This window comes from Cotesia typhae, unplaced genomic scaffold (assembly GCF_013202065.1).
Source record: "Cotesia typhae breed Kobodo isofemale line unplaced genomic scaffold, CoteBio_Ctyphae scaffold_152, whole genome shotgun sequence".
In the NCBI taxonomy this organism is placed as follows: domain Eukaryota; kingdom Metazoa; phylum Arthropoda; class Insecta; order Hymenoptera; family Braconidae; genus Cotesia; species Cotesia typhae.
Window position 1 is genome coordinate 1213926 of NW_027423776.1, and position 25170 is coordinate 1239095.

At 30.5% G+C, this 25170-nt stretch overlaps 2 protein-coding genes across 2 annotated transcripts in view; one reads left to right on the plus strand and one right to left on the minus strand.

Moving 5' to 3' along the window:
* Nucleotides 1–2016, minus strand: part of Poe (E3 ubiquitin-protein ligase-like protein poe) — a 25440-nt gene extending 23424 nt beyond the window's left edge. The window contains 2 exon segments of the mRNA XM_074257398.1: nt 1458–1555; nt 1637–2016. Of these exon segments, the coding sequence (XP_074113499.1) occupies nt 1458–1555; nt 1637–1758 (220 nt within the window). The 5' untranslated portion in view covers nt 1759–2016.
* Nucleotides 2017–2684: 668 nt separating this feature from the next.
* Kis (chromodomain helicase DNA binding protein kismet) overlaps nt 2685–25170 on the plus strand; it is a 44089-nt gene continuing 21603 nt past the window's right edge. The window contains 2 exon segments of the mRNA XM_074257400.1: nt 2685–3237; nt 17750–25024. Coding sequence (XP_074113501.1) covers nt 17857–25024 — 7168 coding nt within the window. The 5' untranslated portion in view covers nt 2685–3237; nt 17750–17856.

Consider the following 25170-nt stretch of genomic DNA (forward strand, 5'->3'; position numbering starts at 1 on the left):
CAGCGGGCCGAAAGTTGACGCTTTCTGCCCGTCGAGCAAAAAAAATTAAATTATTTATTTTTAATTATTGATCAATAAACGGGCTCTTAAGCAAGTCATTTGTATTAGCAACTACAGAATAATGATAAATAATAATTACTTTCGAAGTTCTAATATTCCAAATGTAAAATTTGTACACTCAATTATTATAATTAAAGTCTAAATTCAAAAACGTGAACTAAAAAAATTGCTGAAGTCGTGAAACCAGCACGTTTTGAAGGGATACTATGCACGAATCGAAAATTAATTAATAGAAAATAAATGTTTAGAATTTTTGTGAATAATTTAATTTTTTTAAAGTTTAATTTTCTCCATATGTAATTAAAAAAAAAAATTTATTTTTTATGCAATGTCTATCGGCAAAAAAACTTTTACTAATAAAATCGATTTTGTATTAAATATTTTACTTCTTAAAAATTAATTAAGCTGTTTTTTAAGTTAGAGATTCTTTTATCATTAAATTATCTAAAAAAAAAAAAAAATATCTATACTTGCTTTAGAAAAAGATGAAAAAACCTTGTCTTTTATGGTGGAAAGAGAGGCATTATAATTTCATAAAAAATATATAATTGATCGAATTAGACAGTTATTTTAGAAGGGTTCTTTGTATGGAAAATAAAACTTAAACAAAATGGATTAATTAACGATACAATGTGAAAATTTCCGTCATTTCAAAGTTTCATGCATGACAATAGATGGCTGTAAGTCTCTTCAAAATTTATCAAATAGTAGTTTAACTAGAAACTCGTTAACTATTAGCCGAAGAGACTTCGGGTTTGAAAAGAGTACATTAAAAAAAAAAAAAAAAAATTTCTTCGTAGAATCATCTACAATGTAAAACGGCAATAAGTGGCCATTTTTTCAGGTCGATTGGACTAAATAAAATATTATTCAGGCAATTCACGAAAAAATAGTAAAGGACATTTAAATCTGAACTTGAACATAATTATCCATATCCATATTTAGATAAGATATCAATATTAATTATTATAATTGTTTTTCTTTCAAAAAATTAATTTGTACAAGTCAACATTAATTTTTAATATCGAGACACATCTCGAATTTTTTTTTTTAAATGGAATCGGAACAAAACAATGCAGTTTGTGTATAAAAAAAATTGAAGGTCAAATTGTTTAGTGAAAATAGAGCTTAAAAATTTTTTTCCAGAAAAAAAAAGCATTCTCAGAAAACAATTTTCTAGGGAAATTACTCTCTTTAATCATAATCTCATCTAAAGTCTATAATCGAACAATTTTTTATATTATTTAAATCAACGGTTGACTAGACTTGTATTGAGTTGCAGAGAATTAGTATTTATGACGCATAAACAAAAACAATTTTGACGAATGTTTCATCATTTATAAAACATTGATTATTTATAGTAATAAATGCAATAACAAGATGAAGTAAAAACTTACTGTTGTCAACATTGCCGCTAATATAATCAGCAACTAGAGCTGCGAATGACGTATAAAAAGCTTCATACTGTTCTTCATGAGAGGTGAATTCTGCTTCACTAAAATCGGTTAAAAAATTAGTGTTGAAAGCAGATTTGATATTCCGAATAAATGTATTGCTAAAAAAAAAAAAAAATTACCTGTCAATTATAGCTTGAACAAGCTCTGAAACTTCATTTTTATAAAAAGATTCGTGAGATGAACTAAAAATAGGTTTTACAACTGACAACCAGTCAACACAACCACCACTCTTGGCTGCCATTTTGGATTATACACTGAATGTAGTAATCTTTTTCATCACAGAAATATCAAGAAGCTTCTCACATTTTTTTATTTCTGAAACATTTTATCACTCAAGATTTCGAACTTTGACACAATTTTTATTGCATAGGTGGCATCAATACCAGATTTCGTTTTAGAAGTTTATAATTCAACTGTCGAGTTATTGCGATGTTTTATTTTGCAATCGTTTGATGGTCGTTAAATGAATTGTATTGTTCAACTTTTTTTATTTAATAGTTTTGGTATCTGATTTAAAATAGATCACCTGTATTTTTATTTTTGAAACATAAAATTAGAAACTTAAACTCGATGTGTCGCGTATTACACAGATTTATAGTCGTAAAATACCCAGTAAATTACTGATCGAGATTTTTGAATGACATGTAATTTTACGCCAAGCAATTTACTTTTTCCCGTAAGTTTTGATAAAATTTTCAAGTTTTATTGTAATATGACATCGGAAAAGGAAAGAAATAAAATTTTTTGAAAATACAACCTTGAACCCACAGTATTTTTAGTAATTTATTATCTTTATAATCTTTACGAAGATGAGGATTATCAGGGTTGTTTATAAACACCATCTTCAGTCTAATTGAAAAAATAAAATTATGTTTTAAATATCTTGTTACTTAATGCAACGCAGACTTTATGTGAGTATGTACTTACATACTCGCTCTTGTTGTCATGTGTGTCATCTATTTCAGGGTTAGTTTAGTAAATTGAAAGTACGGTTTTATCTTGTAAAATAATATACTACTAAACTCAAAACTTTATTTTGTATTGGTAAGATTGATATCGTTAAAAATTAGTTATAGCATATCTCCTATAGGTACATGTGTAGTGTACTATACTATACTACAGATAACTCAAGTGTAAAACTGCGCCACGGGTGAGTAGTGGTCATTCCATTTTCTTACCTTTAGACGCACAAAGCCAGCCGTTGTTAAGAGAATAGAAAAATTGTTGTGAATTATAATTTTTTTTTAAATAAAATATTGTGTTCATATCTAAATACAAAACATGTTTTATCATTTCAAATACAGTGGAAGCTAATGTCATATTGCAAGTAGTAAGTTTATGAAAATGAATAGTGACGTTCAATGTCTAAATAAAATCGTATTGTTGGTTTCTAAACTTTATAAGCGTGAAAGTTTAATACCTGGAATTTGAAAATAATTACTCTAATATTGTTGTTTCTTCGAATAATCGATAAATTACTTATTACTTAGGCTTTCATATACTGAGTAATGAATGATAATTTAATATTTGTGTTAGTCTTTTTATTGTATCTGTTGAGTGTGTGTTTTATGTCATAGGAACTTGTGGCAGCACTGCTGTTTCTTCAATAATTAACCAAACAAAATGGACACCGAAATATTAATTAAATGAAAAGTAACTCATAAGAGGTTTAAATTTGAGTTTAAACTCATCAAGTTATGTAATCTCGATTTTTAAAAAAGTAAGTTTTTTTTTTTTTTTTTTATTTTATTTAAGTCATCATATGCTTAGAAATTCATTAGATATGAAACTGGAAACGTTTCAAGATCATTTACTGCTCTTGCAGTCTCGTTCTGTAACGATAAAATGTAATAGTTGTTTTCGTTTACTTGCACACAAATTTTCGGTGGCATTCAGTATTATTTTGAAAATTTTTCATTATTGGCGTTCAGGTCACTCAAGTATAATGCTCGTTACTCCATTAATTAATTATGATTTTACATTATACACCAAATCTAATCTTATTAATTATTTTAGTTTTATTATTGAATGGTTTGTTATCTATTTGAACAATGATTTTAAATACAACTGATATTCTATGGAAAATCTAATATTTGTTAACCGGTTTCTAAAAATGAACTTTTGTTAAAGGGCATTCTTAAATGATAATTTCGACATTATACTTAGTAAGTTTTTCAAGGAACACTCAATTTGAACACCGTGAAACAAAAAGGGTACTGTCATTTTCAACTCATTATCTAAATTATATTTTAAACCAGTAGAAAACTCAATATTTCCACATTGTTCTCTCGTCGAGTTAAATGAAATTTGTCCAAACAAGTTTTCATCTATATTAAGAAGTACCATAATTGAATTTAATGTCAACAATTTTAGAAAAAAATTTAAAAATCATATTTTTTCATTCTCATTCTGAATCAAAATTCAGTTTCTACTCAGTTTCACTGTTGCACTCGTTTTCAAAGTTTCAAAATATACATATGTACTCATTTGAAGCTTAAGCAAATCCCTGATCTCAGTATTTCATCAACGCCATTATTCAAACAACATATCACTCAACATGAATGTAAATGATAAAGATTTAAACTTGGTATGTCGCGTATTTCTAATGAACGATATTATTTAATCATAGAAGGTTGGAAAAAAAATTAGGAAAACGGTTGACCCTGAAGGCCATCCCTGCAACTTTCCGCTAATTCCATATCTAGGGGTTTGAAATCACACTTATGATATTTTTGAGCTTTTTGAGCTCAAAGAGATAGCTTTTCTATGCTTTTGAGCTCTTCGAGCTCAAAAATCTGATAGAAGTTTCATAGAATACTATTTTTTGAATTTTCAAACCGCAATAACTTTTGAATGAATCAATCGATTTTCATGCGATTGGCGGAATTCGACGCAGTTTTTTCAGCTTCATAAAAATCTTTAAGTTTAGATTGGTTGAATTAAAAATTTCGGAGTAATTACGGGGTAAAACCATTAACTTCCCGATTTTTGAACATCTTAGATTTTATTAGTGAAAGTTAAAAATAGTACTTTTAATAATAATGATCATTAATTTTTATTTTTGTCAGATATGTATAATTTTAAGACATCTTTGAACTCATAGAACGATTGTAAGACTGTGAAATTCATCGTTTTTTTTTTTTTTTTTTTTCAATAAAATTTTTAGTTTCAGCTCTTTGAATTCATATATTTACAATTCTAAGATTTAAGCACACCAGCGTCACAAAAATAAATGTCGCTTCATTAGAAGATTATGTTCAACAAGAGATAAAAAATTAATTGTTGTCGACTAAAATTCAACAAAAAAAATATTATCAAACAATTTTTGAGCCTCTTAAGCAGTTAACAGAATGTTTATGGCCCGCTTTCGACGTACTCAAAGTATATCATTTAAAATTTGGGAAAATACTATCGTTCATGAAACTATTTAACTATATAATTTGAGAAATTTCAGTTATGAACAGTTATCAGTAAAATCAATAGATTTATAAACATTACATCATTGGATAAAAAGCAACTTAGATTCCCTAATTTATATCAGCTTAACATAAGATTTTCATATTCTGCCTTTTTTTATTTAATTTTAAATTCATCAATCGAGCTGTAAATGTTCGAATAGGTTGACAGCACTTTTTTTTATATTTTTGAGTATTCTTAGAAGTTAATCTAGTTAAGTAAAAATAAATTTTGTTATAGTTAGAAACTTAAATTATTACAAAGTTAGTTGTATTCTTATCCAACATTTTTTTTTTATTTAACAATAAAATTGTTTGAATTCTCTGTAAGTTGATGGCGTATTAAGATAAACTGCATCACCACCCTGGGACATTAATCTTATGGTTATGACCTATGTATGAAAATAGGGAACCCGAGGTAGGTTTGTTATGAACATGAAAAAAATTCATAGTACGTACAAGCTTAAAAAAAAAAAAAACCAAACGATAAATTCGTGGTTAAAACCCGCTAATTTCACCATGAAAAAGCAAAATTTTATGATGCTCTTGTTATAATTAGACAGCAATTGCATCATAGATTGTAAATTCATTGAGTATATCAGGTTTTATTGGCAGAAATCTAGTTTATTTTCCATATTCATCATAGAGCCCTACCGTAAATGAGCTAAATTTTTTAAACTACTCGTCGATCTACTGTAGATGAACTGTCATCTATCAATAAATTCTCTAGCATCATATTGTAAAGTCACCAACATTTTATTACTGTTTTTTTTTGGTTAATTTGTGAATTTATTTATTCGTTTTTTTCCGGTGAAGCAACCAGCTGCACACGATGTACCTGAAGTTCTGAACGTTTTTTTTGAACGAAAATAAAAAAAAAAATTTTTTTGCTTTTGAGACTGAAAATGATTTTTCAGTTTCAAAATGAGTCAAAGAGCCCGGGAAATAGTATATTGGATTTTCAAAATACCAAAACTACCCCTTCAGCCACCCCGGAGACTTAGACAACTAAAAAAAAAATTCAAGAAAAATAGTTCAACGGGTCGTTTGAAGCTGCGATTTTTTTTAGATGCTCCTTTTACACCCCCACAGACTACAAAAAATAATCAAGACAATAACTCCCCCGGAACTACCCTTCGAGCCACCCCAAAGACTTAGAAATTTGAAAAAAAATTCAAAAAAAATAGTTCAAAGAGACGTTTGAAGCTGCGATTTTTTTTAGATGCTCCTTTTACACCCCCACAGACTACAAAAAATAATCAAGTCGATAACTCGGCATTCGACTTAGATTTTTATGTTCTAAAAATATTGTAGTGGATACATAATCGATTATTAATTAATAAATTATTAATTATCAAAGCTGGGAAGTTAAAAAATTATTAATTATTTAACAAATTTAATAAATTATTAATTATCAAAGCTGGGAAGTTAGAGGCACAACTTTTCTATGCTCTTGAGCTCTTCAAGCTCAAACGCATATATAATTTTTGCAACTTTTCATTAAGATAAAGTTATGCAGATACATAGTATTGTAATTTTGATCATTAACAAATTAAATGCATGACATAGAAATATTAAATAATAAATTGATTTTAACTTTTTTTTTTATTTTTTGGACATTATCTTAGTCATCTTTAACATATGAAATAATCTGTGAAATAATTCTCTATACATATACACGCATACTACGATTTCAGTGACTAGCGGCTGTTTTTCGTACTCCCTCTCCTAAAAATAATCCTCTAAAATTGAAATTTATTTCATTTAATCTCGAAAATTACGCAGTAAATAATTGTCATTTTTTTTTAATTGTTCGAAGTATCATACACTTCAATCTACCAGTTTTTCGATAGAGTGGTGAAATTCCTTCGATGCAAAAAATTAAAAATGCTGTCATTTTCCCACGCTTCTAATATGTTATATGTACAAAAAAACGTCATTTTCAATTGCAGTTATCTCAAGTCAGGTACGGTAAATCGTCTTTAAATTTTAACATCATGTATTATGCATTTAATGATTTATATTCAAAGTTTCGAGGATTTCTTAAAATATTGCTTTCATAACCGTATTACCTTAAACACCTTATCGAGTATCTGTATTTTTGGATGACATTTTATTATAAAAATGTTATGTTTATTATAGATAAACAGAAAAAAAGAAATTTTTCGTAGATTGAGTCTTTTTGATTCGAAGAAAGATTTAGAACAATCAAAATTGACTTGACTATAATCAAATTCTTTTGTGTTGAAAAAATTTCTCCTTGTTTCAAAAACAACTTAAGCAGTCTTCATAAACAATTTTCTTACTCCACGTCAAACTGTTTTTCTTTGTATTCCTTTTTTGTCAGTGTAATTACTTGTTTGAAAATAGTCAAAAAAAAAAAAAAAAACTATCATTTGAATTGATCTATTTAGATAAATTTATTGACTGCCCTTCAAACTAAATTTAATAAAATCACTGAACTAGATTAGTATGTTCTTGATTTTTATTGATGTTTTATTAGAAAGAATTTCGTGTTTCGATTCGAATTATACTACAGTTAAAAATAATTTAAATAAAATCTGTAAACTATTCTATTTGTATTATTTTTATAATGGTATTACTATGAGAATTCTAGTTAGTTGATACAAGTTTTAATGAAAAGATTATTCTAATCGAAAGATTTTGATGTTTAAGTAAAATTTGTCAGTAGAGTATTATTGCGGAATTTTTTCTTTACTTTTTCAGTAATCAATTTTTTTTTTTTTTTTTTGTGAAATTGTATTTAGAATGAAGTTTTCAAGGTGTATACATCAAATAATCCATTCTTGGGGGGAAAGGTTATGACGATTATGGTACAAATCTATCCATAAGCGTATAGCTTTTCCCCTTAAGTGTGTATTTGAGCCTGCGACAAATGTGGTCAGGTAGGAATGGACTCCATACAATGACTATATTTTCAATTATTTTTTTTAATTTACTACTACTATATAATAACATTAAGGTAGAATCCTCGTGATTTCTGTAGTGAAAAGTTTATGCTAAAGTGTACATTACATATACTTGAGAGTCGTTATTAACAAGCCTAACACTTTTTGCTGTTTATGTACTTATCTTAGCCAATCACGAACGAGAAACTGTTCGTTTGAAAAGTCTGGCACCACTGCATGAGCGTTGAGATATTTTATACTATACGTTATAGTGTAATGTTTCGGACTAGCTGTAGTCTAACCTCTTTTTTGATACATGCTTTTATTTATTTACTTAGATACATTTATTCAGAAATATAGTTACAATTATGAAAGGTAGAGGTATTTTTACCCTCCATAATTACAATGTCTGAAAAATTGACTTATGAAGGGCAATGTTTTGTTTTTCCAGAAAAATCAGTAATTACATTTTTATGTTGATGTACTAAGTAATTTTTTTTTTTTTTTTTTTTAACTTTTAAATTGCTTTTGTTGATGAATATTTCAGTTGATAGCAAAAATTTTTATCTATTATTTTAATAAGTTTTCATCAGATCTCGACGTTTTAAGGTCCGAGGAAGCTTCCCTGACTATCCCCGCGATGATGTCTTTATGTCTCGGAGACCTCAAAATTATATGAAAATTATATTTTTGAGCTTGAAGAGCAAACACACACACACACACACACACACACACACACACACACACGCGCGCGCGCGCGCACACGCACACACACAATTTTTACACGTTGACTTCTTGCGTAAGTTTTTCAACAATTGGTTCTTCACGACTTTTACATGAGGACTTTCAGAATCAGGCATTAAATAAAAAGCTTGAAAGTAAGTCGTCCTTATCAAATTCATCTTTTTCAATATGAAATTGTGTTCCAAAGTCATCCATAATTTCTTCCATTGAATTAGATCGATATCAATCTTGAACATCTAAACTCTTGTAACCAATTGAAAGTAAAAGTTCAGACCTATTTTGATTAGCCCCTGGTTTTAACTTCTCACTTTCAATGAACAACATTTTTTCATTTTCAGAAGCATTAAAATTTATAGTTTTAGTGTTAGAAATTGAGTTAGTCAAGCTTGCTAGTTTTTTAGATTTATGACTCACAGTTTTGGTTTTCCAATTTTAAATGAGAATATGAATTAATTTATATTAATTAATTTCAAATCTAGCTATAAACAATGTTTTAACAGCATTTTGAAAGTGCGCGCAACATAAGCTGTCGTTATTATTCTGAACATGCCTTAGAAGACCAAAAAAATTTCCTAATATATCCTGATTATTATCATTTGGAGCTTGCGATGAAGGCGTACGTATATTCCGATCCTTAGAATTTTTGTAATTTTTCCAGCAGCCGTCTTCAAATTTTGATATCTGAAAAATATTTGTTAGTTCTATCCATTTTTCAATACGCCTGGTTCAATAAGTTTGATGTTAGAATCTTTTTCAACAATATTATTACATTCGATCACAATAAATATTTTTCACACTTCATTTACTTCATACGTTTGTTATAATGGTTTTTTTTAAGGTTAAGTTAAAATCACTAGCGTTTCGGCTTACTACAATTATAAGTAATGGAACCATCCTTATCATTTAATATGGTCAGCTAAGAAAGTGGAAAGGGAAAAAGTGTCAACCCGCTAGAAAGTTTGACATTTATATTTTTTCACGCAGATTCCTAGTGCACGGAAAAAAAATTCGCGTAAAAATTACAATAGCAACATCATAATCCAGGACTAGACTTTTAATATCTTGATTTTTATAATTATATTACTTAAAAATTACTATTTGCTTATGAATTTTTACGATGCGAACATCGTAATTCTAATAAATGATGTAAGTACAATGCTGCCATCTACAAAATATGATTTGAGTTATAGAAAATTACGATGTTATTTAGTAAATTTTTTTCCCCGTAAGACCAAGTGAATAAAGATGTATAGTATGTTTAATTAAAAGAGACATAATCCAATAACTTGTGTCACCACTTTCGAGAAATTGTTCGGTGGGTCTTATGAGGTAACTGAATGACAGTTCAAATCTTGCCACGAATAGCTCGTGGAAGAGCCTTTGGCACGTAATCTTAAGAACGGGGTTCGATTCCAGGAATTGACAGAATTTTTCGGTTACGAAAAGATTTTTTCTGTGTGATTCCCCCTCGTCCTTAAAAACATTTCTTTTTGACTGTATATTTGTATATGTTGACTGTATATGACTGTATATTTTTTTAAGTAGTATACTTTCTGTAATAGAATTTTCAATGTCACATCGTAAAAATGAATATGTTGTGAGTACGGTCCGGCGCAATGATATTTCATAAAACAAATTACGATGTTACCGTAGTAATTTTTCGAAGAATTTTTTTTCCGTGTGTTGCCTCTTAAGGATTACCACTTATCTTACATCGGCACACAAAAAAAAAAGTTGTCTGTACATTGGACCGGACCCACCTACAGAGATGTATTTCGACCCGCTGAATCCGAATTTGAAGTCCGTTTGGCCCGGTTACCCTCTAGTTTTGCGTAATATGCAAAAAACCAAAAAAAAAAAAAGGTAAAAAATTTCGAAAAACTGCACTCACAGCCAAAAAAAAAATTTTTGTGGACCCGGATCGAGTACATGGAGAAAAGTAAACTGTAATAAATAATAGTCGAGTTGTAATAAGTAATGATCAACTGATAAAAATTACCATTTCAAACAGTAAAATCGTGATTTTACTAGTCACTATGTAATATTTATTATTTAAATGCTACAATTTATTGTTTACACGCTAAAAAATACTTTCAAACAGTAATATTCGCTATGTGAAAGTCGAAAATGTTAAAGTATAATAATTAAGAACTTTGACTTTGATATTTATAATTTCTTATGTAAAAAATGATCGTATGATATTTAAAAAATATAAACTACAGTTAGTAAATTTCTATATAAGCAACGTTAATATTTACAAAGTAAAATGGTAAATTTTAAACGCAACGCTAAAGATGAAACTGTAATTATTGATGTGCTCGGACGGGTAAAATATACATTTTAAAAGTAGAATTTTTACTGTTTCAAACGTTAAATTCTCCCAGAGTGTAGGACCTTCCCCTTCTCCTCATTTGTAAAGTTAGTGCTCTTGCAGAGCATTAGCACACGGAAAAAAGAAAACTCGAAAAATTACAGTATCAAATGTAAAATCGGTCCCGTCGTAATCAAAACTAGAAAAATTACAGTTTGAAATAACATTTTTCTAAATTCAATTTTTTAATTTAATATTCCGAGTTTTCAATGTAAATATTACATTCTAAAATGTAATTCTTATAAAATCTGTAATAATTACATTCGAAACTGTAATTTTTTCAGTTTTCATCACGAAGCGCCACGTTGCATTATATACTGTAATTTTTCGAGTTTTCTTTTTTCCGTGCATGTACTACAGTCAAATCGCGTTATGAGTCTGGCTTGTTTTCTTTGTTTTTTAACCAGACTCGCGTTAATAAGAGAGAGACACAAGCAGGGCTCATAACGCGATTCGACTGTATCTTTTTTGCCAATGCGTATGACTTTTTTAACGCGTGTTGGACAGCGCCGACACTAACACTGCCAAGATAGCCAGAAATACGTGGTTAATAAAACTCCTGACAAAAATGATCCTCCAACGTTCGTATAGTGTTGCGATTAGGTGATAGTCTCGCGTGCGTTGAGATTACTATTCGAAACTCGGTTAGGGCAATATTTTTCTGAATTTATTTTTAAGGCAAGCGTAAAACTTCTTCACAATGAATGAATGCGAATGTGATTGAAATCTTATCCCCTCCTCCAGCTCCTCTAAAAAACTCCGAAAATAAAAAATGTAAAAAAAAAATGTTAATTAATCAAAAACAAAATAAAAAAAATTTTTTTATTTATTGTTAATTTTTTTGTTAATCCCGATAGCCAATTTAATAAATTATATCCGAAAATAATATTTAAAACTATAAAATTTAAATAGTCAGGATTGTTATTTACTATTATTATTGTTAAAAATTACTTGGCGTGATATTATAAAATACATATTAAAATGGCGATTTTTACTGTATGAAACTGTAAAATTTATAAAACCACTGTTGTTATTTACTATAGTCAGTCACAATTTACTCGGTACGATAGTATAGACTATACATTGAAACGGCAATTTTTACTGTTTGAAACTGTAATTTTTAACGATGAAAGAGTCGTTATTTACTATAGTGACCACTACTAATTACTTACTTTGGATATTATATTATAAATTGTGGCTTTTATACTTTCTACATTGAGATTTGTAATATTTACAATTTTGCCACCCTGATGTCCGCTGTACAGTTTGAAACTGTAAAAAGTAACCGGAATCCGAGTGAATTTTACAGTTTACTTTTTTCCGTGTATGATTTTTATGTATTTTAATTTACTGAATCTGAATCTGAACGTTTATTAGCTCGTTGAGCCGTGAAAATTCGAAAAAAATAGCGAAACCGGTCGACGTAAGAATCTATGAAGTGTAGTTTGAGGTTCATTGAGCAACCTCAATTTTCGTCTACTCATGTCGACTTCTTTTCCTGAAAATTTTGGAGACTTTAACGAAGAACAAGGAAAACGATTTCATCAAGACATGTGAAATGAAGGGTAGGCATCGAGTAAATTAGAATGTCAGCATGATGTCACATTTTTCTTGAATGCTAACAAGAGAAATACCAGAAAAAAAAAACAGAAACTATAAAAAGAACCCCCTGTGTAGGTCATTTGTGTATTAAAAAATTCGATACAAATGAACGACAGTGTGAAATTCGAAAATATGGTTTCGTACCTTCTCCTTACATGCTATTTTGTACGAATTTAAAAATTTTGTCAATTTTTCAATTTTATAGTCATATTCCATTCATTAAACTGCACCCAAATCATTAACAATCGATTATAATACATTCTTTCTCATATTTATAACTGCAATTTTCCCGATTTTTTTTTTTTGGTTTTTTTGTGATTTTTTTTTATTTTAAAAACGTTAATGGAACTAGATACCAGATTTCAATTCAGTGAAACAAAACACATCAAAATCATACTCAATCTGAATCCAAACAATTTTTTTTATTTCGAGAATTTCGATCTTCATGATTTATTGCAAAAAAAAAACTGATGAACAAATGGAATTAAAAATATAAAAAAATAATTTTTGAGTAGTCCAATATTTACTCTACAAAATTGTCCTGAATCATGAAAGCCGTAACTTCAATAGTTTAAAAGATATAATCATTGAAAGATTCAAGTAATGAATTTAAAAGAAAAAAATATTTATAGAAATTAAACCATAATAGATATCGAGTATATGAAAAATTCATTTTATGAATCAATAAATTGTCTAAAAGATCGTCTTCAATGTCAAAGACCGTATGATCAGTTGTTTAGAAGTTATAACAGGTAATAAGTTGATAAAATAGTTGACTGCTTCAACTTTGATGAGATAAAGTATTTTAAAATTCAATAAAAAATAGAAAAAAAGTTTTTTTTACAAATTTTATGCACATGACTAAATTTGTAATTTTTAAAAGCAACGGAAAAAAAATAAAATTAAAGTGGAAATTTGTTTATAACAATTGTTGATAAAATAAACTATAGAAAAAATTTTTTTTCATAATTATTTATTAATTTATTAAGCCATAACTTCAATAGTTTAAAAGATATAATTATCTAAAAATTCAAGTAATGCATTTTTTTATAAACAAATGTTTATAAAAATTGAACCATAATCGATATCGAGCATGTAAAAAATTTATTATATAAATCAATAAATTGTCGAAAAAATCGTCTTGAATGTCAAAGACCGTATCATCAATAGTTTAGAAGTTATAACAATTTATAAGTTGATAAAATAGTTGACCGCTTCAACTTTGATGGGGTAAAGTATTTCAAAATTCAATAAAAAATAGAAAAAAAGTTTTTTTACAATTTTTATGCACAGGGCAGTATTTGTAATTTTTTAAAGCTACGGAAAAAAATATAATGAAAATGGAAATTTGTTTATAACAACTTGTTTATAAAATAAACAATGAAAATTCAAATAAAAAAAAAATTTTTTTCATAATTAAATTGAGAATTATAAATGATGATTAAAAAAAAAATGATTTCTTAATAAATAATTTAAATGGTGGATAAATGAAAAAAACAATTATAAACAATTAAAAAATTTTTTTAAGAAAAATTTTTTTCTTTAAAAATCATTATTTTACTAAGACAATAAAATGACAAAAAAAAATTTTTCACAAATATTCAATTTGCCTATTTGTTTATAAAAATTTTTTAAACAATTGATGTTAAAAAATTTTTATCCAAGCTACCAAACGCAATATATGAATACAAAAACAACCAAAATTAAAGATTTGTGAAAAAAAATTTTTTTTATTACATTAGCCGGATATTTCAATTTTTGATAACTTTGAAAAATCATTATAAACAAATGAAAAAACTTTTATGAACTTTTACAACGGAATCTTGTTCATTATTTATATAACAAGAGCTCCTAAAAGAAAAAAAATTTATAGACACAATTTGTAAACTTTTATACAAGATTTTATTAAAACTCAAGTCTCCGAAAAATTTGTTAATTAACAATTGAATAACTTAAACAAAAATTAAGCTAAAAAATTTTTTCTGCGGGACTATATTCCTTCAAGTGTCTAGATGACATTATAATTTATTCAGATTTTTAAATTAATATTGAATGTTCTAAAAAAATCATTTTGTGTTGCATACTTTGCTTGGCGGGGACGCCTAGGCTCCGAAACGGCTGCGCGGAGCCCAACTTTCAACGTTAAATTAAAATTATAAATAATGGAGCTACAACTCCGGGAGTCAAGACTTATTTTACTAAAATTTTCTCCTCTTTTAGGTTCTTTTTTCAAATTTCAGATATCTTATATATTTTTGAAGTTACAGCAACAAAATGGAGACTACCTTTTTTCCATTTCGTTTTTTGTTATTAAGAAATTAAATTTTCAATAGCGGATAAATTAAAAAATTCCTATCTTCAGAATTAAATTCTGAATCCAATGTACCAATCGCCATATTTTTAAGAGTGGTCTAACGATTTTTCGCAGAAAACTCACTTCTCGATTAGACTAATGACACTATAAACTATTACCCGGGAAAAAATCATCATGCATGAACATGCATGATCAGGCGTTAATTTCATGCATGATCATGCATGTATATTTGCCATGCATGGCCTTGAATGATCATTCATGATCATATGTGATTAAGCATAATCATGCTTTTACATGCCTGGCAAATTTTCATGATCAATCATGCATGATCAAGCATTTTTGTCGCGATAAAAAAAAATTTTAGTTGAACAAAAAAGTACACAATTGAGTATTATCTAGCACAATCGTGCACGATCATTCACGACTCATGTATTATCATGCACGATAATACACGGTCCATGCATGATTATGCCTAATTCATGCTTGGTCAAGTACGATCATACATGGTGATTTTTTCCCGGGTAAGATTTTTAAATTAATATGAAATTTTATAAACAAATTATTTTGTGTTGAATACTTGACTCGGTGACAACGCCTAGACACCGAAACGGCCGCGCGGAGCCCAACTTTTAACGTTAAATTAAAATTATAAATAATGGCGCTAAAACTTCGGGAACGAGACTTATTTTACTAAAATTTTCTCCTCTTTTAAGATGGACAAATGAACAATATTCCGCCAGAAAAAAAATTTTTATCACAATTTTTCAATTAATTATGCAATAGTTAATTATTAATTTTTTTCTGCTTGAACATGAACAATGCAAGTGTGATAATTGTTTAATTATAAATTTGAGATTTTTTTCCTTTCTTGAAGCAATTCTTTGAAGGCTTAAAAATACACTGCAAAAAACTTCCAATGAATTTTACTATGTGTGCATAGTAACACTGGACAATAAGAAAACTGATACAAAATTTACAAGTTCCCATAGTAAACGTATGCGCAGATTACTCAATCGTGTCGTCTACGCATACCGTTTACTATGGGAATTTGTAAATTTTGTATCAGTTTTCTTATAGTCCGGTGTTACTATGCGCACATAGTAAAATTCATTGGAAATTTTTTGCAGTGTAGATCTCCGTTGGAAAAATTAAAAAATTTTTATTTTTCATTTTTTTTTTTAAATTTCGTTGTTTCGAAATTAAAAACTTCAATTAATCACCCAAATTTTTTTTTTTTTTTTTTTCAAAATATTATTATTGATACGTTTTTATCTTGTCAAAAGCTGTATAGAAATAATTTTTTTCTTAATTTTCATCTCTAATTGTTTCAAAAATGATTATAAACAAATGCGTTGTTTATAGGATAATTGAAATTTTTTTTATGGAATTTCAATCTTTGAAGCAAATAATGACTTTTGAAAGAAAAATTGTTCCTTCAAATAATTTTTTTATTACTTAAAAACTCATTTGTTCGTTACGTTTAAGGCATAAATTATATTCGATTAATATTATTATAAATGACATAGATGAGAAATTGTAATTAAGTTTTTCTTGGTTTTTATTTTTTTTAATTTTTATTTAAAATTTTTCAATCGTTTCAAAATGTGAGATATTCAAATATTTTTTTAAATTTAGATCATTTATAATTTGAATTCATGAGGTAGACAGAAAAAAGTAGAAATCATGAAGTGAGCACCCGATACAGAAGAATGTTTCAAAATTGGTAAAAAAATTTTTCTTTTCGGTCTTTACCAACGAGTCGGATTGAATCAAATTGAAACAAATAGAAAAACTGGCGTTTCACAAGTTGGATTGGATCGAATAGAGTCGAATAGAAAGTTCTATTCAATTATATTCGATTCCAATTGTTAAGACATAAATATCATACTCGATCCGGGTCCACAAAAATTGTTTTATCGCTGTAAGTGCAGTTTTTCGTAATTGTTTGCCTTTTTTTTTTTTGGTTTTTTTGTGTATTACCCAAAACTGGAGGGTAACTGGGCCAAATGGACTTCAAATTCGAATTGAAAAGAAGCTTCCCTGAGTACCCCCTAAAAAAAACTACGAAAAAAAATTTTTTCAATGTGGTTTTTCTGGAATAACTTTTGAACGGTTTGACCGATCAATTCTAAAAACTAATCAGCTCTTAACATAAAAAAACCACGTCGATCGCCACCAAGCTGGTCAAAATCGGTTGATTCGTTCGTGAGTTATCGTTGACGAAAGAAATCGAAAAAAAGTGTTTTTTCGAATTACACTGAAATTTCTGGTTTGATCAATTTGTGTTTGAAAATATATCATAGAATTTGAAAAAACTGCGTCGAATGCCACCAACCGCGTGAAAATCGGTTCATTCATTCAAAAGTTATTGCGGTTTGAAAATTCTAAAAATAGTGTTTTATTAAACTTCCATCCAACTTTTGAGCTCGGAGAGTTCAAAACTATACGAAAACTATTTTTCTTAGCTCGAAGAGCTCAAAAACGTAATAAGTACAATTTTGAGTGCTTAATTACGAAAGTAGCGGGAAGTTGCAGGGATGACCTTCAGGGTCAACCGTTTTCTAATTATTTTCGAATATCTACTAATTTATTGAATATTTAATTGTTCAGTACTCTAGTGTTTTTTAGTTTCCCTCTCGCATTGCAGCAGAATCATGTAAGTTGAATATTGTGGCGTGACATAAATTTTCTCTACTTTTAGCCTGGATCATGATAATGATGATCTGTACAGAAATATGAGCGATATTTTTTTTCCGTAGTCTATCAATTTTCACATTTTATAAAACTTAGTCAAATACTTTACAAATTGACAATAACATTTTGAATATTTGTTACAGAAATAAATAACCGTTTTCAAAGATGGGTACATTGCTGATCATCAAATGTATTAGTCAATACTCTCTCATGCCTATGGTGGAGGCTAGGAGTAGTGAAGCGTAAAGACATGGACTCATACGATCTGTTTGGAGAAGATGTCAGTGGTTCGATGCTTGATGCCCTTCCTGATCTCGGAGGGAATGATCATTTTGATCCAGCCAGTGCAACTAATCCTGTGGTAACATCCAGAGATGGCTCAAATTCTGGATCTAACAGAGGAGGAAGTTACATTAATTCATCATATAGTATTTCTCAAGAATCTCCTCTACAAAAATTAGCATCATTTGGTGGTGCTGAATTTAATAATTCAAATCAATTACAGAATTCACCTCAGCGCACTATGTTCAACCAAAATTTAGGAACATTTGACGGTAATCCTGCACAACGAACAATGGTGCCTGGATCATTTCAAAATCAAAATAGAAGTATGATGCCACAGCATAGAGGTCCACATCCAATAGCAGGAAGTCAGTATTCCAATTACTCAGACAATATGTATTCTATGGAGCAACAACATCCAATGGCACGAGCAAGTATGAATATGGATCCAAGTATGCAAAGTTGGTCTGGAAGTAGTAGTTCTTATACACAACTGCAGAGGCATTATAATCAAATAACACCTCAACCAACATCTTATAGACAGCACATGTCTCAGTATTCTCAGCCACAAGATCAATCAGGAATGAATCAAAAAATTCCTCCGCAGCATTTTGGGCCACAACAAGGTATGTTAGGGAATCTCAGTGTACCCCATCAAAGTATGCAATCAGGAAGTTCCAATGTCGTTTACCAGCACATGGTCAGCCAGCAGCAACATTATCCACAAAGCAATTCGGCAGGATTGTATCATACATCTACTGGATTTTCGGGTTTTGCTCCAACTATGCATCAGCAGCAACAACAACCAAGTTCACAACAGCCACAACGAATGCCACATCATCACCCTTCTCTCGTAACTCATCAAAGTCATCCATCTCATTCACAATATCCTCAACATTCACAACAACATCCTGGTAGTCAGCAATCATCGTTAGAATCACAATATCCACACCACACTCCACCGATATTTAATCAACCTCAACATACCGGAGCGCAGCATTCTGGTCCGCAACATACCTCACCTCAACTTCCAGGAACTCAGCATTCAGGACAACCACATGCAACTGCTCAGCATACGGGTTCAAGCACGCAATTCGGTCCTTCAAAACTTGCGACAAGTCCGCAATATCGTGCTGCATTTCCGCAATTGTCTCCGCAAATGTCTCCAAGACCACAAATGTCTCCACGACCATCACCAGTTCAACAACAAATGTCTCCTAGACCGATAATGTCGCCAGTCAAGCCGACGACATTATCACCCCATTCACAAGTTCAAATGACACATCAACAACAATCAAATCAACCAAGTTCAGTTTCTGTATCTCCATGCCCATCGTCATCAATAGTATTAAATTCAGCTATTGCCCCTCAACAATCAAATTTACAAGCATTAGAACAAATGGTTATCCCAGGTGCTGCTGCTACTACAAACTCAAGTAAACCGACACAAGATTATACTCAATTTCCAACTCGACCACCAATATCTCATGCATCTAATCTTATTACTTCTGTACAAAATTCGATGACGATGATGCCAAATCCAAGAATGCCAGTGTCATCTCCATGGCCTCATTCTCAATCACAGCAAGCACTTCATTCTCAATCTCCACGTCAACAGTTGTCGCCATCTGAAACTCAATCACAACAGCAAACTCAATCGCAACACCAGCTACAGTCTCACTCTCAAGCACAAGCCCGAACAAGTATTAATGTTAATGATAATCGAAACATTATAGATTCTCAACCAAATTCTGTGGCAGAGCCAGTACCAATGTTTCCCTTAAGTAGTAATGAAAATATGCATAACATTGTTGAATCAATTAGAAATTCGAGTGAAAGTATATCAACAACTGTTGTAGGATCTTCTTCTCAAGAATCTGAAATCGTGGATCAGTCAGTAGTAAAACAAAATTTAAAAACACATCATCAATCAACACAAGAGCCATTGTTGAATAAATCAACCCAACAAGTGGAGCAAACTTCTACAATGAAAACTTTAGAAGTTGAGTCTGTACAGTCTCTGCCAGCTTCAAGTACAAGTGGCAATATTGAATGCAATTCACCCTCTTCTATGGTAGCATTACAATCATCAAATGATGCGTCAGGCTCTGTTATAGCATCTGGTGAAGACAATGAAGCATCACATTCGAAAGTTAATGAACAATCTGGGTTAAACTCATATCAAAATTTGCCAACATCTGAAACACCAGCTATCACATCTTCGCAACCATCCCTTGTCAGTGCATCACAACCACAGCAATTTCATTCAGAACAATCTTCAATTTCTCAATCATCAACAGCTCAACAAGTACAATCTCAAACTGAACAACAGCCGCATCAATCTTTATCTAACCATGTACAACATTTATCGATGAATCAAAGTCATATACAATCGCAATCAGAATTATCAACTCAACAATTGAATCAGACTGGTCAATTACAAATAGTTCAACCTCAGCGGGATCAACAATCAACGGCAGATTTACTTCAACATCCATCACAATCTCAAATTAATCAACTATCTCAACCACTTTTTCAACAACAGCAAGTCTTGTCAAGTGCTCCTCAGCCACCAAATCCAGTTAATGTGTCACAAATAAGTCAAAATCAACAACTTTTGACGACACATATTCAAAATACTCAGCTTCCTCAAACACCCGCAGGACCAATGAACCAACAACTATCACCACAATCTTTGATACCTCAATCAACTCAGCAACCCCAACTGCATCTACAACAGTCTTCGATGATTGGTCAGACGCAACCACAACAGTCTATTATTACTCAACAAGTAAATATAAATACTAATAATGGTACGTCCTCTCAGTTGCAAGTAACTCATTCTATGCAATCAACACATGCAGAGGTTCAGTCGATACTAACTCCGGTAGTTCAATCCACAAGTATTGGAGTTAGTTCTCAACAAACAGCTACCGCTTCTGTATCTGATACCCAATTACCTCACTCAGTTCAGTCAGGTTTTAGTGAGTACATTAATGTTCAAAAATCAAATGTTATGTACTCGAATGACATGGTTGTAGGGTCTGCTCAGTCACAATACTCCACTGGTACCGATAATACAGGGAATAAAGCCGTATCAAAAATATATGCCATGTCTCCTACACCAACATCAAACACTGTAGGAGGATTAAGTAGTTCTACTTCAACGACGCATCATCATGAACGAGCTGCACTTCAACAACAGCTTCAAGAATTATTTTGTTTGCCTCCTGCATCCGAAAATCAAGAAAAAATTTCTTATCTTCAGGAAAAATTACAAGCATTACAACAACATGAAACGAATGATCAATGTCATGGTGGATCTCAATGTATTTTTCAAACGCCAACATTCAATTCTGTAGTCGTAGATAGTCCTCAAGTTTCTAGTACAACTGGTCGAGGACGTAGTAAAGGTACTCCAAGAACGAAAAAGAATCGAAAAAAGGTAAACAAAGAAGTGACCACGCCTGATTTTACTCAGTCTGTATCACAACCAGAGCAACCTGTTTCTGAAAATCTAGTCACTCCCGGAGACAGTAGTAACATTGTTGACAGTGTAGCAGATTTTGAAGATAACAAACCATCATCTGGTAACACAGAAGAAGAATGGAATAAAAATAGAAAGTCACGACAACCTAGGAAACCACGAAAACCGAAAGAAGTTAAAGAAAAATCAGTAATGAAAGAACCAAAATCATGTAAAGAAATCAAACCCAAAGGAAGAAAAAAAAAAGACAAAGAAGGAAAAGAATGTTCCAGACGTGGAAGAAAAAAAACGATTCACTCTGATTCTACTGAAGAAGAAACAGGGCGTGAAATCGAAAATGTGTCTGATTCTAAAAGTACACCGGATTCGAATGTAAAACATACTGATGCACCAATACAAGATGATCAAGAACATGTCGACTCATCCACCGTTGAGCCAATTATCACGGAAAGGGATGAAGATGACGAGGATAAAGTTAATTCTGAAGAAGCAAATGAAACAGTGAAAAAAAAAGATTCACAAAAAATTACAGAATCAACTCCCGTGAAAAAAAAATCCTCCAGAAAACGATCAATTGGCAGTAAATCTACTGGTCGATCACCCAGAACTTCAAAAAAAAGAAAAAATCGGATTGCACCTGATTCTGATGGCGAAGAATTAGCAGCAACTCCGCCACCTTCTCCAGAAGCTGGCGAAGACGCAAATAAACGAAGATCTGCAAGGAACACTCATAGAAAAAAATACATTGATGATGTTATGTTAAGATTTTCTGATGACGAAGTTCCTCTTTCCGATTCTAACGCTATTAAAAAATTGGAAGGTTCTCAGTTAAAACTAACTTCAACAAAGAAAAATAGTGAAATAACTGAAATTACTCTTAATAAACCAAATTTTGTATATATAAATACAACTGATGAAGACTCAATGGTTGTACAGCATATTCTATGCATGAGAATTGGTAAAAGAGAAATTAAAGAATTAGTTTCAACAGATTCTAAAGTAGAAGACAATAATGTCGAAAAAAATTTGACTACTCAAGCAATTCCTGAAGATGAAACTGAAAATTCTCAGATTCCAGGAAAATCAAGCAAAATCAGTGATCATTCAACAAAAAGTATTGAAAGTAATGAAGAAAAAGAAGAAAATGAAGAAAATGAAAATCCAAAAGTGGTTGAAGAAGTATCAACTAAAGAAATTGTCAAAGATGAGCAATCTAATAAATCGATAGATGGTGAAAAATCTGAGAAAAGTGATCACGAGAAAGAAGAATCTCAAGAGATTGATGGTACTAAAAGTTCAATAGCTGAAACTAAATCTCGATTTATAGAGGTAGAAGAGTATTTAGTTAAGTATAGAAATTTTTCATATTTGCACTGTGAATGGAAAACGGAGGAAGAATTGTATAAAGGAGATAAAAGAATTCAAGCAAAGCTAAAAAGATTTAAGCAAAAAATTCAACAAAGTACAAATATTTTTGAAAATACGGAAGATGATCCCTTTAATCCTGATTTTGTTGAAGTTGATCGAGTTTTAGATGAGGCAACTCATACTGATCCTACGACTGGCGAAACAGTTAGACATTATCTCGTCAAGTGGCGTTCTCTCCAATATGAAGATTCTACGTGGGAATTGGAAGAGGATGTTGATCCAGAAAAAATCGCACTTTTTCATAAATTTAATAAACTTCCACCTAAAGATCAATGGAAACCGAAAAAGAAACCTAACGCTTCGTCATGGGTAAAACTTACTGAATCTCCAATTTATAAAGGAGGAAATAGATTAAGACCATACCAATTGGAAGGTTTAAACTGGCTACTTTTTTCTTGGTACAATGTACATAATTGTATTTTAGCAGATGAAATGGGCTTAGGAAAAACGATTCAATCTTTAACATTTGTTGAAGCTGTTTATAAATATGGTATCCGAGGTCCTTTTTTAATTATTGCACCACTTTCAACTATTCCAAATTGGCAACGAGAATTTGAAGGATGGACTGATATGAATGTAGTTGTATATCATGGTTCAGCGGCCAGCCGTACTATGCTTCAAGAATATGAAGTTTATTATAAAAACGACAAAGGTCAACAAATAAAAGATTTAATCAAATTTAATGTTCTTATTACAACATTTGAATTCATAATAACGGATTTTAACGAATTGAAAGGTTATAATTGGAGATTATGTGTCATTGACGAAGCTCATAGATTAAAAAATCGAAATTGTAAATTATTGGAAGGCTTAAGACAGTTGAATTTAGAGCATCGAGTTTTGCTGTCTGGTACACCACTTCAAAATAATGTTAATGAACTTTTTTCATTATTGAATTTCCTTGAGCCTAACCAATTTTCTAGTAGTGAAGCCTTTTTGAAGGAATTTGGTAATTTAAGTAGTGAAAGTGAAGTTAACAAATTACAACTTCTTTTAAAACCTATGATGTTGAGAAGATTAAAAGAAGACGTTGAAAAATCATTGGCTCCTAAAGAAGAAACTGTAGTTGAAGTTGAATTGACAAATATTCAAAAAAAATATTACCGTGGTATTTTAGAGAGAAACTTTTCATTTTTAGCCAAAGGAACTACTTCAGCAAACATTCCTAATCTTATGAATACTATGATGGAATTAAGAAAGTGTTGCATCCATCCATTTTTATTAAATGGTGCTGAGGATCAAATTCAACTTGACTATAAAGATAAAGAGGACTCTGAAGCATATTTTCATGCATTAGTTAATAGCTCAGGGAAAATGGTGCTAATTGACAAGTTATTACCAAAATTAAAATCAAGTGGTCACAGAGTTTTAGTTTTTAGTCAGATGGTCAAATGCTTGGATTTACTGGAAGATTATTTACTGTATAAGAAATATCCGTATGAAAGAATTGATGGTAGAATTCGTGGTAATTTGAGACAAGCTGCTATCGATCGGTATAGCAAGCCTGATTCGGATAGATTCGTTTTCTTGCTCTGCACAAAAGCTGGAGGCTTAGGAATCAATCTTACTGCAGCTGACACGGTAATTATTTATGATAGTGACTGGAATCCACAAAATGACTTACAAGCACAAGCACGATGCCATAGAATAGGTCAGCAGAAAATGGTAAAAGTTTACCGTCTCTTATGTCGTAATACCTATGAAAGAGAAATGTTTGATAAAGCATCTATGAAGTTAGGTCTTGATAAAGCTATTTTACAATCTATGAATACTACTCAAGGTGGTAAAGATCCTGGTAATAAGCAACTAACTAAGGTAGAAATCGAAGATCTTTTGAAAAAAGGAGCTTATGGTGCAATTATGGACGATGACAATGCTGGAGATAAATTTTGCGAAGAAGATATCGATCAAATTCTTGAACGAAGAACTCAAGTAATTACTATTGAAGCTGAAAAAGGATCTACATTTTCAAAAGCAAGTTTCGCTTGTTCTTCAAACAGATCTGATATAAACATTGACGATCCTGATTTTTGGAAGAAGTGGGCTAAAAAAGCAGAAATCGATACAACTGAAAAAAAAGAAGAAGAAGATCTTGTTATTTCTGAGCCTAGAAGAAGAACTCAAATTAAACGATATGGACACGATGAATCCGTTGTAGATATGTCCGAATTAGATAGCTCAGATGATAGTGACGATGACAATACTGGTTTATCAGGTAGAGGTATGTTTGATTAACGCATGTTCATTATTACACTCGTACACATATGTACATGCCTGCAAAACACATGTGACGGAAAATTAGAAACCTTTTTTAATAGTTTGAAATACGAACAAACGTTTAAAAATTAATTCTTAAAAATCTGATTG